This window comes from Plectrocnemia conspersa, unplaced genomic scaffold, assembly GCF_051122295.1.
Source record: "Plectrocnemia conspersa isolate PC_06_02 unplaced genomic scaffold, ASM5112229v1 ptg000014l, whole genome shotgun sequence".
In the NCBI taxonomy this organism is placed as follows: Eukaryota; Metazoa; Arthropoda; class Insecta; order Trichoptera; family Polycentropodidae; genus Plectrocnemia; species Plectrocnemia conspersa.
The window spans coordinates 20,153,596-20,167,636 of record NW_028277178.1 but is presented as its reverse complement, the minus strand read 5'-3'; the positions used below and the strand labels follow the sequence as shown (position 1 = coordinate 20,167,636).

At 31.8% G+C, this 14,041-nt stretch overlaps 1 protein-coding gene across 1 annotated transcript in view; it reads right to left on the bottom strand.

Annotated features, from left to right (window-relative positions):
* Positions 1-3,763: 3,763 nt before the first annotated feature.
* LOC148226470 (acetylcholine receptor subunit alpha-like) overlaps positions 3,764-14,041 on the bottom strand; it is a 191,253-nt gene continuing 180,975 nt past the window's right edge. The window contains exons 10-13 of the mRNA XM_088204549.1: positions 10,658-10,804; positions 6,070-6,165; positions 5,768-5,972; positions 3,764-4,200 (exon numbers count right to left, since the gene is read on the bottom strand). Of these exons, the coding sequence (XP_088060675.1) occupies positions 4,003-4,200; positions 5,768-5,972; positions 6,070-6,165; positions 10,658-10,804 (646 nt within the window). The 3' untranslated portion in view covers positions 3,764-4,002. The remainder of the gene's footprint in view (positions 4,201-5,767; positions 5,973-6,069; positions 6,166-10,657; positions 10,805-14,041) is intronic.

Sequence of the window (14,041 nt, the reverse complement as noted above, 5' to 3'; positions counted from 1 at the left end):
GAAACAATTTGTCCAAACTTTGCCAAAAGAAGGAGAATTTTTAAATATCTGTGACCAGTTCCCTAGTTTTGTCAGAGGTAAAGTTAAAGGTGGGCAGTTTTGCTGGACCTGACATCAGAAAACTTATGAAGAATAAAAATTTAGAAACAAAAATGAAAAAAGGTGAGAAAGAGGCGTGGAAAGCATTTAAATTTGTCACCAACTTTCTTGGAAATAAAAAAAGTTAAACTACAATTATATTGTTGAGGATATGTTAAAAAAATTCAAGATCTCAGGCTGTAACATGTGTTTATAAGTACATTTCTTCCATTCAAATCTGGAATACTTCCTTGAAAATTCAGGTGCAGTAAGTGAGGAGCATGGTAAAAGATAATCGCAGACTATTGCTGGATGTTAAAAAGAAATGATCCTCAGCAAGTATACAAAAGGAAAAGCAGAAAAATAAGTTTTGAGGGAAAGAGAAAACGTTGCTATAAGGATTTGTATTTTTTTTGTATCTATTGGAAACTTTCTTAATGATTTAAGTTTTCATATTTGTGTATTTCTGATATACAATAAGTGTCAACATTAAAAATAACATCTTAAAATTGAATTTTGCCTTTTTTAATCTTTTATTATCTTTTTGTTAAATAACCTTATGTGATGTCATTTTTAAAATCACCTCATAAAACTAAAATAATTTTCAAAAAGTAGTTTTTCGCAGACCTGTGTTACTTAATATACATAAAGCATATTAACAACTGCGTTAATATTTAACTTCATTAAAACGTTTAAAAATCAGTTTTCAGATGATTTGCATTCCAATTCTTCCTAATAAAAGTAAAACTTTTTGTATTCAAAAGCCAGCAGGAAATCTGTCACGAAACTTATTATCGGAGCTTGCAGCAAACAATTTTTATGTTTTAAAAATAAATAGGCGATAAGATTATACTAATAAGATAGTTGTCATCCATTTGTAGGATATACAAAAAGGTAATATAAAGCTTTTCTATTTTTATGCCCATTAAATTAGTAGACATGTTTTAATTGATACATTCATCTACTCACAATCATTATTTTCTATTATTGAATCCAAAACTATACATAATATTTTTAGTGATGTAGATTTAGTTGACATATCATTATCATAGTGTGTACTATAAAAGCACCAACAGTATTATTTGCATTCAATTGATTTTGGGTTCCAGAGATAGTCCTTTTATACCCGTCTTTGCAAATCCAGTGATTTTGTTCAGATCATTTTTGCATATTAAACTGATTTTATAAGTTTTCTTTTTCTGTTAACAAACAACTTTACATCTCTACATGGTTTTAATCTTTGTTCAAGTCAATTTTAACTCGTTAACACATTTTAAAATTTTATTTTATTATTTCTCATACCTGGTCAAGTGATATTTCTAAGGAAAGGTTTTAAGTTACATTTTATCATTATGCGATAACAGAATAAATTATTTTCTAATAGTAGCAATAAAAATCAAGTATTTCGTGCAAATAAGGTTTTATTCCATTAAACAATGTCACATGTGCTATGCATAGTAATTATTCAGTGCCCAATTTCTTTCGTTTTCAATACAAGTATCATTATTATTTGTATACTCGTACAGTATTCACATAAATCACATTTTATGATTAAAAATAACACAACGAGACAAAGATAAATATGATAATATAGCAAATTTATATTTCAATTCCGTATTGTCAAGATATCGTTTCAGCATCTTCGTACAAGGAGACTCAAAAAAATCGACCCACATCTCTAAAAATTATGAGAATAATATATTCTTTTAAACGGTAAAATTAAATATAATTATCTAGTGGGTTAATTTTAATACAGTCTCATCTTGTACAAGGATTAGTATATAAATATACATATACACATAATATTACAATCGATTGTGGTTCAATTTTATAATAACAGCAATTCAATATTGTGTCTTTGATTTTGGTACTAGCGAAACATTTAAAAAAATAATATTTACACAGAGATCTGGTTTTATAATATGAAATTGTGCATCTTAGACTATAGGATTGTGAATATTTGCATGAATTACTTCAACGTGTTACGCTATTCAAAGTGTTATTTGCTTATGCTAAAGTGCATCGACGATTTTAATACAATATGACTTTAATATATCCAGTCTGATATTTTATTATAATATTACACTTTTTTAATAATGTACTGTGTTCTCATCATACGTAATATATAATATAAATCAATTGATAATTGGAACAATGCAACAATGAATATATGATGCATGGTCCACGTGTAATCTTCAGATGATTATTTGTAACGGTATAAATGTATCGACAATGAACGTTTCATGTTACATAAAGCTCCGAGATTGCTCCAAGAAAATTTGTGACATCTATATTCAATATCATTTATATCACGTTTACATTGAGTAATATGCAAAAAACATTTAAAGTATGGTAATTAAACTTTGAAAGATTTTTTATACAAAAGAAATGTTGAGTATGTATAGATTTAAAAGACTAGACTTGATTATTTGCTTTATGTTTCTGTAAATATATAGTAGAGTGGACAATTCTGATATTGATATAAATGTCACATGTTGCTTTATGATAACAGATAAAACGTTACACCCTTTTCTAAATCTTAATTATGATAAATTAAAAGAGTTTAGGATCTTTCAGTACACTTTTTAAGAAATGCGTACAATCTCACTGTAAATTAATACAACATCAATGCATTATAAAATAAAATATATCGTGAATCACTGAATAAAATCACATGTTCTTCATTTTATAATTATTAATTACACTTTATATATATATATATATATCTTCTTTTTATATATAATATATTCAATTTCGATTTGGACGCTCACTATCTTCAATACTTAAGTTATAGTCTAAAATAGATAAATTACATTTTTTTAAATAATATATTCAATTTACATCCGAGAGAGTAAATATAAATAATTTATTTAATATACAACGCTTATTCTATAGCTGAGCAATTTCAAGGGATGAAGCCCTTTACAAAATACCGTTGTGTTGGAAATGTTTTGAAGGGTTCATGTTATTCACGCAAAATTAAAGGAATTAACACTAAAATGTAAAGGACAGAGGTAATCCTTGCATATTTAAATTTATATATGAAAATGTAATATCGACACATTATAGAAACGTTGAAATAATACAATAGATTCTTCTCTACATATAACAAAATAAACACGATCCTCGTACTGTACCGTTACATAGTTAACTATTTAAGGATCCTATATGCAGAATTATACAATTCTTAGGATTGTTATTTAATATATAGATATATTTAATATACTATATTTAACAATTCCACACACTTTCGTTGGTTTAATAGCACTTAAGTGACACATAGAAAATAAATAACAAAATGTATACGAATAAAGTCGTCAAAGGGCTGATTTTAGTTTATAACAGTATTTCTGGGGTTTATCAATATTGTATTGATATTTTCTAAAACACAATACGCTCAATACCGAGCTATGAAAATAAGATTTTTATACATATATACGATTTGATTGATAATATATAATATAACGAACACAAACATGTATTTTAAATAAACTCCTTCACTCTCGGTCATATAACAAGTAGATTAATAAATAGTTTTTTTCCTAAAGAAACACATTCACGTATGATTAATCTACTTTCACTAGAATTTACTCATGAATTTGTTGTCTCGAAATAAAAAATCAAACGCTCCGCTGAATAAATTCGACGAACTAACAGCGTTATTATTAAAATTGTTTATTTAATGTTTTTAATTTTTTTAATAAAATTGTGATTTTATCAGTCCATTAGTGCAATTGATCGGATATAGTAAATTATTTATCCGTGGTGTATCGTATAGATACGTAGTATTAAAAAATGTTTTTTTTTGTATTTATTTATAGTCTCAAACGACGCACTTAATTTATTACAATTACAATAAAAATTCATTATAATTATTCGGCAGTATATTTGAAATGGAAGAATATTCCACGTAAGGAAGACAGACTAGCGAGGTGGGGCGGCTCGTGGTTTGGCTGTGGCCGAAGCGATCTCGGACAGGCGGACGTCTATTGGCGCACGATCGTCGTATAGTGTAGGCGCCTGCAAAATTATACCAGCCGTACCAACCACCACAGCTAACGTGAAGATCCAGAGAAACAATCTGTCCAAAACCATCGCGACATATTTCCAATCTTCTTTTACCTAAAAAAATAAAAATATAGATTAATGTAAATTTAGTACGGTCGGAGAGCAGCGAGAGATTAACTGTTAAGAATAAAATGTTTTGCCAACATTAAGTGGCATTCTATGTTGGAGTATTTGATCACGTTAATAACTGAGAGTTTCATACTATGTGATATATTGAATACATGTATGTTTTAATCTAAACACTAAATAGAGACATACATCGTGACCTAGGCGATGAAGACATCACCAGTGTTCTAAAACGTTTTGCTGCTAAGCATGAAACAGCACGTTAACATCGAGGCAGTCAAACTCCTCAATATGGATAACTTGAAAAGATGGCTGAAAAGCCATTCGAACTGGTCTAGTTACCATTACTGAAACTTATTTAGTATTAGGGATTATGTAATGTAGAATGGAAAACTTTTGGACACCAATGGGTGAACATATTGCTTAAAACATAAATTATTAAATATAGAGTATTAACTGTTGGTCATAAAGACCAATTTTAATGTTTAAAATAAAAAATATTGAATACAATAATTCATATCTTAGGTCATTGGTAACCATCAAATTGTCCGAAGAATAAAAAGAATAAACTCCACTACAATTTAACTTTCGGTGGTGGTAAATGAATGTCTAGGTTGATTCAAGACGGGTCAATGTAGAGTCGTAGAGTCGTTGCAATGGTGAAGTTGTAAAGTGGTGAGTCTCTCTGGTTTCTGATTTTTTGTGGTCAGCTCGTGACGTGAGTCCTAAGTCGAATGTGTGAGTCGGGTATTCCTCTTCAAAGTGAGTGTTGATGTGAGAAAGTATTTTGTACGTTTCTTTGAACGAATGTGAGAGAAGATTTATTAAGATCAGTGACTGTATCGTTAAACCGTGCCTATGTAATGCTGGGATTTAAAGGGTATCGTATGCTACCACCAAACTAAACTATGGATTACACTAAGCAAACTCTCAATCTAAATAAAACAATCGACAGTGAGATGCCAGAGTTACACCATGATAATTTCAAAGCACAAGTTACGATAGGTAAAGATACTTAGCACGTAACCTTTTTAATAAAAAGCATACTGAAAGTTGATAAAGCAACGTCATATTTGTGTACTCTTTTTGAAGAACCGTCTTACGTTTTAAACATATGTATATGTATCTATTCCTATAAAAGGGAAGCAACTCAATAAATACGTTTATCAAACACATATATACATACTATCTTCATGTACAAAAAAATGTTAAGGACAGCATCTTGAAAATAACTCTTCCAATCTTGAGCGCATGTTACCTATCACATGGCGTAGCACGCTATAAAATCAAGCGATCTTATATTTTTACCCGGAGGCTATTTTTCAGTGTAAAGCAAAATCTTTCTTTAAAATTCTCAATCTATTGCATGAACAGACGATACTGAAATATTATAGTTCATGTTATAATTGACACGAAATAACCGATGAGTGGTCATTTTCGTCCATTGTGCACCAGTTCATTGGTCATGATTTCCAATTTCTATGATGCTGATAACCCAGCGCAAGTAGTAGAATTATTATGTGATGTACATATATTATTGAATTAAAATACTTACTCTCGTTGATTCTTCTTCTTTTTTCGTTTGATCAGCAATATATCTAACGCCGTCTATTGCTTTGTGTAATTCAGGACATTGGTGCCAATGCTGTATCCTAGGACAAAGTGAATCCAAGTTCAAAGGCTCGGTGACTGAAGTTAACGTCGGCGGTGGTGAGCCGTGTATCCTACATGAACTGCCTAATACGCTTGGATCTAATTCCCTAAGAGAATAATAAATATCAGTTTTATATGCCATTCAAAAGTTTGAAGCGGTTAACTTTGTAAGAGAATGATGCATTAAATATTTTGTGTGAATACCTCGTCAAAGCTGGAGGGGCCATGCAAGGGGGTGGCGCTCTTAGCTCCAAACCATTGCACGTGCGAACCAGAACTCGCTGTCTAGATGAAGTTAAGCTGCAATGAAACATTAAATAAGTTAGACTCAAATTATTATACGTTTGTATGTGTAAGTGTTTGTAATGAAGGATAAAATAATAAGGTACCGAATTTAAAGATTTCCCAGGGGACCGAATTTGATCGACAATGTCTGTTCAAAAGCCTACATAGCTCTTACATAAATTTGCATACACCTGGAAGCTTATATTTATTTAAACCAGTAATTTTCCGACTCGTTCAGCAAGATTTAAATTATTTAGTGAGACATTTAAAGCATTTCATTTGAAATGTTGTTTATTTCAGTCATTGTCTGCTATTTTATTTATTGAAATATTATACAAGTCGGTAAATAAAAGATGATATATTCAGTGGTGTGCTGCTATAAAGTTGATAAAATAATGTTAGTTCCTAGAGTCTGTTCTTTAAACAGGGAACTAGAAACATACGTAAAAAATAAATCTTTTAAATGTTTCAAAACGACATGGAAGATAAAGTTGAACTTCAGATTGAAAATGTATTAGATTTGGGAGTTGGACTACATTAGGGATATTCTGCAACCAGAATCTTACAACATATAGTAAAGGAGTCGAGTAGAAAAATATTTTATGAAATGGTTAAAAAAAAATTAAAACATTGTATTATCATCGACGAAGCATCAACTAATTCTAGTAAATTTGTACTGGTTATATTTGTAAAGGTAGAGGGTATCGAATTTTATCAAACTATGTCTGTGGATTTGATGGAGATGGAAGCTCAAGATTCGAAAATAATTCACGATGTTTTACTAAAAACATTAAGCTCTTGTGGAATAAATCATAACTACCTAAAATATAATTTAATTTGATTTTTTTTCAGATGGTGCCAGTACCATGCTAGGGTGTAAATCAGGAGTGAGTACAAGAGTAAAAATAAAGATTTTTCCAATGTCATTATCTGGCATTGTTTGAATCATTGATTATAACTTGTTTTGGAATATTCAATAAAATATATTACACAAGTATTATCTTGTGTAATGTATTTTATATTAATTATATTATATTATATCAATTTACATTTAACGATCATTTTGAAGTGATTAGCTTTAAAATATTCGCTGATAAAATTTATTCAATTTTTCACCAAGCAAATAAAAACCAGCAAAAGTTCTTTAATTTTTCCAATGTCCTTAGAACTAAAATTAAAAAAACCCTGCATTGCATAAATATTTATTTAAAAGCAAAAAAAATATTCTGGAATGGTAACATGACTTAGCAATAAATGTTTCGTAAGCGACCTGGCACTGATGATTGATATATTGGAATAAATTTATATTTTGTCGAATGCTTTTCAATCCAGAACGCAAAATCTCACTAAAACGAATCAATTAATTTTAAGAATAACTCTGCATTTGAAAAATTGAAAAAAAATCTTGACTGTTCTGACATAATTAAAACTGATTCTTATAAGAATATTGATTTTCGAGAAAATGTAGTAGTATACATACGGAAAACTCCCCCGAGAAAAGTTAATGGACTGTATAATAAAACACATGACATTGAAGATGATGAATACGCAAGATGTAAATTTAGAATATCGAAATAATTATAAGTTAACTAATTAGAAAATGTACGATCTATTTAAAACTTTTGAGCCAATTACCAGGAAATTAGATGAAATTGTTTATCCACGAAGAGTATTAGGATTCTACATGAAATATTAAATTTCAATATAAATGTAAATTATTTCAGATATTATGTTTATAATATCATAAGAAATAATAACAAAGAACTTCCTGAAATGGTCATGAAATGGTCCTGAAAAGCTAAAAACATTACGAATACAATTGCAGTAAGCTCTGCCGAGGCGGAACGAGGATTTTGCTCATGATTACTATTTGCTCATAAAAAAGTAGTAAACACACGTGGGACCTAATGACGATTAATTTTATAGGTTTCCCGCTGTCTTCATGGGACCCTATAACATATTTTTAATCATGGCTTCGAAGTCAACATCATTCAGCTACTGATAAACATGTGAGATCCGCCACTAAATATTTTTTGGAATGTATGAAATTGAAATATATTTATTTGTAATTGATTTTTTTAATATATAATTTAATTATATATGATTAAATAGTTTTTTAAAAAAATCAAGGGAAAGGTTGTGCTAAGATGCGAACCGGTAAATAAAATTTTATCAGCACACCACTAGATATATTACTATTTTATTTCTAGAGTAGTGAGAATTTTTTAATATATTTCAACACAAACTCCTCACCAGCAACCCGCGATCGATAATTTAAGAACCACTGATTTATTGTGGCGCTTTCTTATAGGAATGTCAAGTCGATATCAGTGACAAAATATAAATGAGTTTAGTCACTCGCATCAGTGGTAGTTTTTTTTACTTAGTATGAAAATCCTTTACGCCAGGTGTTTCTAATATTTTATTGAAACAGGTCGAATTTAAAATGTATGATCGGACGAAAAAATAAAAATGTGTATTGATATCATATTTAAATGTATATAACCGCTATATAAAAAAATATTAATTTTAACAGGATATCAATATTTTTTATTAGTGTTGATTTTTGTAACTTGAAATAAAATTACCAAAAACGAAAAAATATAAATATTTCACTCATAAACTGTTATTGTATGCGGGCGTGAATGACGTCCGCACGGCGGCTGCTGCCATGTACAGCTGGCATATTTGCGCGCGATCGAAAAATGTCCCAAATCATCGCAATTTTTAAATTGTCATATTATTAAAATTACGCTACTGATAATTATAAAATTTTGTGTGGGCACTCACCAATACAATATCAGTGAAAACTTTTCGGTCGTAAATATTAAATTTACTCAAAATCTTTGTCAGCTTTTGCAAAATGCCATAAGGCATAAAAATTATACTTCAGAATACGAACACCACATCTGTGACTATCCTAGAATTTGTCACCATCGATTCTAAATATGAATTCATTATGGTGTGACAATTATATAAACCGATCTAGGAAAATATATAAGGATATTCGAAACGATTTTTTTAACAAAATCAAGTACCACTAATTATTTTTTAATTATTTAATTTTATATGAAAAAAAATATAATAACGATATCTGTTAGAAGAATATACTATAAAAATAAAATTTATCCCTTTTGATGCCCTAAAATATTCAAAGATGTCAGTAAGTCCCCGATAAGCATGTGGTATTATAACTTGACCACGATGCAGCGCTCGACGTGCGTGTTAGCCATAGGACGTCTACGCGCATACTGAAATTGAACCGAGTTACTCGTTCTATCTCAGTTTGCGAAAAACCATATCATTATCTTTCTCATTCTCGTCACTTAACACGCGAGAGAGCGAAAGGGGAAGTATCTCACCGCTCGCGCTCGAAAGAGCAGCTCCGACTTCAGTTTCTTTGACTTCGGTCTGTTTGCCGACAATGTTCGGAATTGCTCGAAGCTGGCCAAGTCGACTGAATTACCCCCACTTCCCGTTCTCGGTAGCCTCGGACAACTTCCGAGAGATTTTAGAACGGGCAGAACCGAACTCGACAGAAGAAACCCACTATATTCTCCGTCCTTGGCCAACTTCCAGAGAGTGTAATGCAGGCATAAGGAAAGCGTTCTCGAGCACAACAATCAAGAATAAGGGACGGAATCGCGACTCTCAACTGCAATTGGAACTCTACAGCCGAAAACTGAAAATTACTGAGGGGCTTTTAATGTTACATATATACATATATAAAGATTTCAACATTATAGGACATGACGGGTTGATTCATCATTTCGAATACTTTTTGAAAGGGGAATATACTACAGAATCGAGGGATCTAAGAGGTTAGTGACTATAGAATGATGTGGACAAAAACCATGTTGCTGGTCTACTTAAGTCTGCCGACATTGATGACATATAGATGTATATGTAAATAATTTTATTAAGCAACTAAGTCATATTTCAGTAATTTTTAATTACAAAAATACATATAAATTTAGTGTTAATTCAATTATTTTTTTATGTAGACTGCAAAATAAAAATAACAATACAGAAGGGAAAAAAATAATGTTATTATTTACGTTTATGATATTTAAATATAAATATTATAAATAAAATGGTAATAAGCTTATTAAATATGGTAACTGATGATAATTTAATTGTAATATTTGGTTGCGGCAAAATTTACATCTTCCGTTGTGTTCAATAATTTATATTTCCGTTATGTGAAACGTCACGAACCACTGACTTTCAACAAAACAATAAAAGAAACGTATGATATAATATATATAGGCTATAAATATGATTATAATGTGTATGTGTTATATTATGTTATTATACAAGAGAAGATCCATAATTTTGCGAAAATAACATATATTCAAACTTATTCTTCTATATTGAGTACTATAATTTGATAGATTAGTAACATAAAAAGCAATTTACAAATTTTAAATTTTCTGGAGATAGGAACATAAGTTAAAATACACATTTTAATATAATGTTAAAGAAGATACAAATAGAATACACTTACGCTCTTCTATCGAATTGATAGTGCGGCCTCCTCATCACCAGCATCCTAGGCAGAATATGGATGAACACCCTTCGCACCCAAGGGGCCATCGTGTGAGTTTGCGGTGATCTAAAATGAACGTTCAGCACGACCACCGTGACGCATATACTGCAATAGAAAACAATATATTTTTATTAATATTTTTTGCAACATATGCAAATATTAGTAAACCGCGAAGTGGCGTCTAAGACACGCCACTGTGATATTATGTCGTAAAAATACGAGCAGTTCACGTGCTAAGTTAGCACTCAAAACGCGGCCATTACTATGTATAAGATTATAGCATCCATACATGGAATAGGCAACGATCCGGACAATATTTCGAAAACACCCGGCGCAATCGTTGCATTCGAAACGACACGTCGTTATATCTAAATTCGCTATAAACGAACGTCGGCATGTAGACAACGAGGTAGGGATATGAAATAGCTTATTTAAAGTTGGTGTATAAAACAGGGATAACATAGAAGACGTGTTTTCTTAATATTATACAGTAATTATTTAATATCTATTACTCTTTGTAACTACGACTATAAGTAGATTTTGTGTCTAGTGACAGATTTACAGAATATTTGACATTAAAAATAATTCAGATTATTATGAATTTTTAATAATTTGCCAATGTATTAGCCGCCCATATTTTTCACCATCTTTTCTGGAATTTTTTTAACCATTCATAAACCAATGGTTTCGACATTGAATTTTTGCCATTTATACCACTTTGTTTCATTTTAAACAATTTTTCGACGTGATAAAATGCGTCATAAATACATTCTTGTCAAACACAAATTACGTGTTTCATATAAAAATCTTGTAAGATAAGCTTAACACAATGGAATAGCTCGCAAATTATTTTTTATCACATATATAATATATATTTTTATTGTTATACTTAACGTGCCGATTCAATTAAAATTGATCTAAGAGCCGTGATCGCGGCAAGCTCTAGCAATGTTTCAAAATGTACATTTATAACGATCGATTTATATTATTTTATATGTGGCGACCACACAAATAGGTCCAGATTTAAAAGGGTAATTGTCTCCTTGTTGATGACCGTGACCAAAAACGTTCATTCATTAACAATGAGACAAATATCATGGTACAAGAGGGATTTCTTTTGACCACACCACACGAGTCGTTAAGAGAATCCCTTTTATGACAAAACGGTACGGACGCAATCAATCACCACATTGCAAAAGAATTCGAAAGTCTGGACAAGCAAAAAACTCGCTTTCAAAAATACAACATCCGATTTCTCAAGTTCCAAGAAGCGACTGCAGCGATTGGCTAGGAGATCGATGCACATTCGCGATTGGCCAGCTAGCGTGCATCCTCCCAAAGGATATAAGCCCAGACTCCGATGGGGAGAGGGCAGAAGGTCCGAGATACGAGACAAGAGACGACCGGGAGACAGCAGAGAGTCAGCGACGCAGTCGATCTACCAGCTGCCATCCGGAGGAACCAGCAACGCGCCCTCACCGACAGACCTGAAGATCACACCTGACACTCGCCGCACGCAGCCACAAGAGCCCTGAGAATCATCCACCGGCATCACCACCTGCGCCACATTCACCTTCATCGCGAGAAACGTCACGCCATAATCGTCCATTTGTCACATATAAATATCACTTAATAAAAAAGTCCATTTAGATTCACACAAGTCTCATTGGCCGCGAGGTCAACCACCCCTAAGGCTACGCCCCCTAAATATACTATTCTCTCTAAAGAAACTGTGGCAAAGCGTTTTATAAATATAAAATAAATATTATTTTTCTGTAACTTACTCGCGACTAGTTTATTAGCGTAAGCACTCGTCAACATGCTTGTGTTGTCAGCGTATTTTTATAATTTTGTTTTATCATTATTATACACAATAAAAATACATTTTCTGAGTAGCTCAAGCTGGATGTATGTTATTTGATTTTTTGAGGAAATAAAAGGCGTCGGTCTATGAAATCCTTCAAGTAAGATTGGAAATATATTAATTATTATAGCGACTCAGTAGTATAGACCAGCGCATATACACGAGATATTCATGTTTATCCTAATAGCCGCCAAGATGTGCGTTGCTATCATCTAATCCCTACCAACGTACGTGGTGGGGATACAACAGGCCCGCTTGACCGTGTATATACGTGATAACAAAACTGATTTGAAGTTCAAGCCACTACTTGGCTCCAATATTTTTTATTTAATATTGTGTATACTGATATCATTTTCGTAAAAGTATACAAAGCATATGAAGTATTCGTATTGATTATTATATTGTAAATAATAATATAATATGATAAACCTACTCTCAATGTAACTAGAGATGAAATCTGACATCAAATAGTCAATATAAAGAAGAGGAGTAATGTCGCAATATAGTATCGTCGTAAATCGCCCATGAGGGGTGAACGTTAACGCAATTTTTCCAGCGTTTTAATTTGCATGCGTTCAACGACGGAAACGGGAATACGATCGTTTCAGCGAAAGCGAAACGACAAATTAACGACAGCCATTTTTCGACCGACGCGTTTGCCATTGATTTGCCATCGTCTTTTATGGGCTGTCGATGCGACACTTTCTCTCGCCCAGATGCGATTCGCGAAGCTTTTCGCCGAAATCGCGAGAGCTTTTATCGGCGCACAAACGTTTAATAGAAAAGCATATATTCAAAGATAAATAAAGTTATGTAAATGATAACAGTTATTTTTGATTTGTAAAATATGACATTTCGGTCGGGTCGAGAGAAAAACAAATATGATAATTTTGTGCTGAATCAGACTAAGCCCAAAATTTCTAGCCGGTCCGTCCTTAGACTGCGATCGACGTCTTTCTCAGGCCTGATCTATTTCAATATATTTCACATACAAAAAATAAATGCAAGCATATTTTCGGGAGCTATTGTAAAAAAATAGAAAAGATTTTTCAAATTGGGCGTTAAAAAAAACGCCATTCAAACAGCTGCTATTACTACCGTTGTAATTGTATATGCAATTCAGCACATAATGGTCTCTAACCCAGGCTTTTCTAGGCTCGTCTAATCTGAAAAAAACTTTTTAGTGTGGTAGTGGGCCGTATACGGCCCGTGGTTCTCGTAGTATGAATTGCGGTTATAGTACTATACAATGTGAACTATAATATCTTATGCCTTTATCTGTGTATGGTAATGTAGAATTAATTGGATTTTCCCTTTACAACCCTCGCGTCAAGTCCTGTCTCGTAAGTCTTGTATTTGTATTATTATTATTTATAATTTAATGATCATCGTATATCTCGTTTCTACTTCACTACTTTGATTTGTAAGTTGAATCGCTGTCGGTGTGTAAACAATGCACATAATCCGTTGGCAAATCT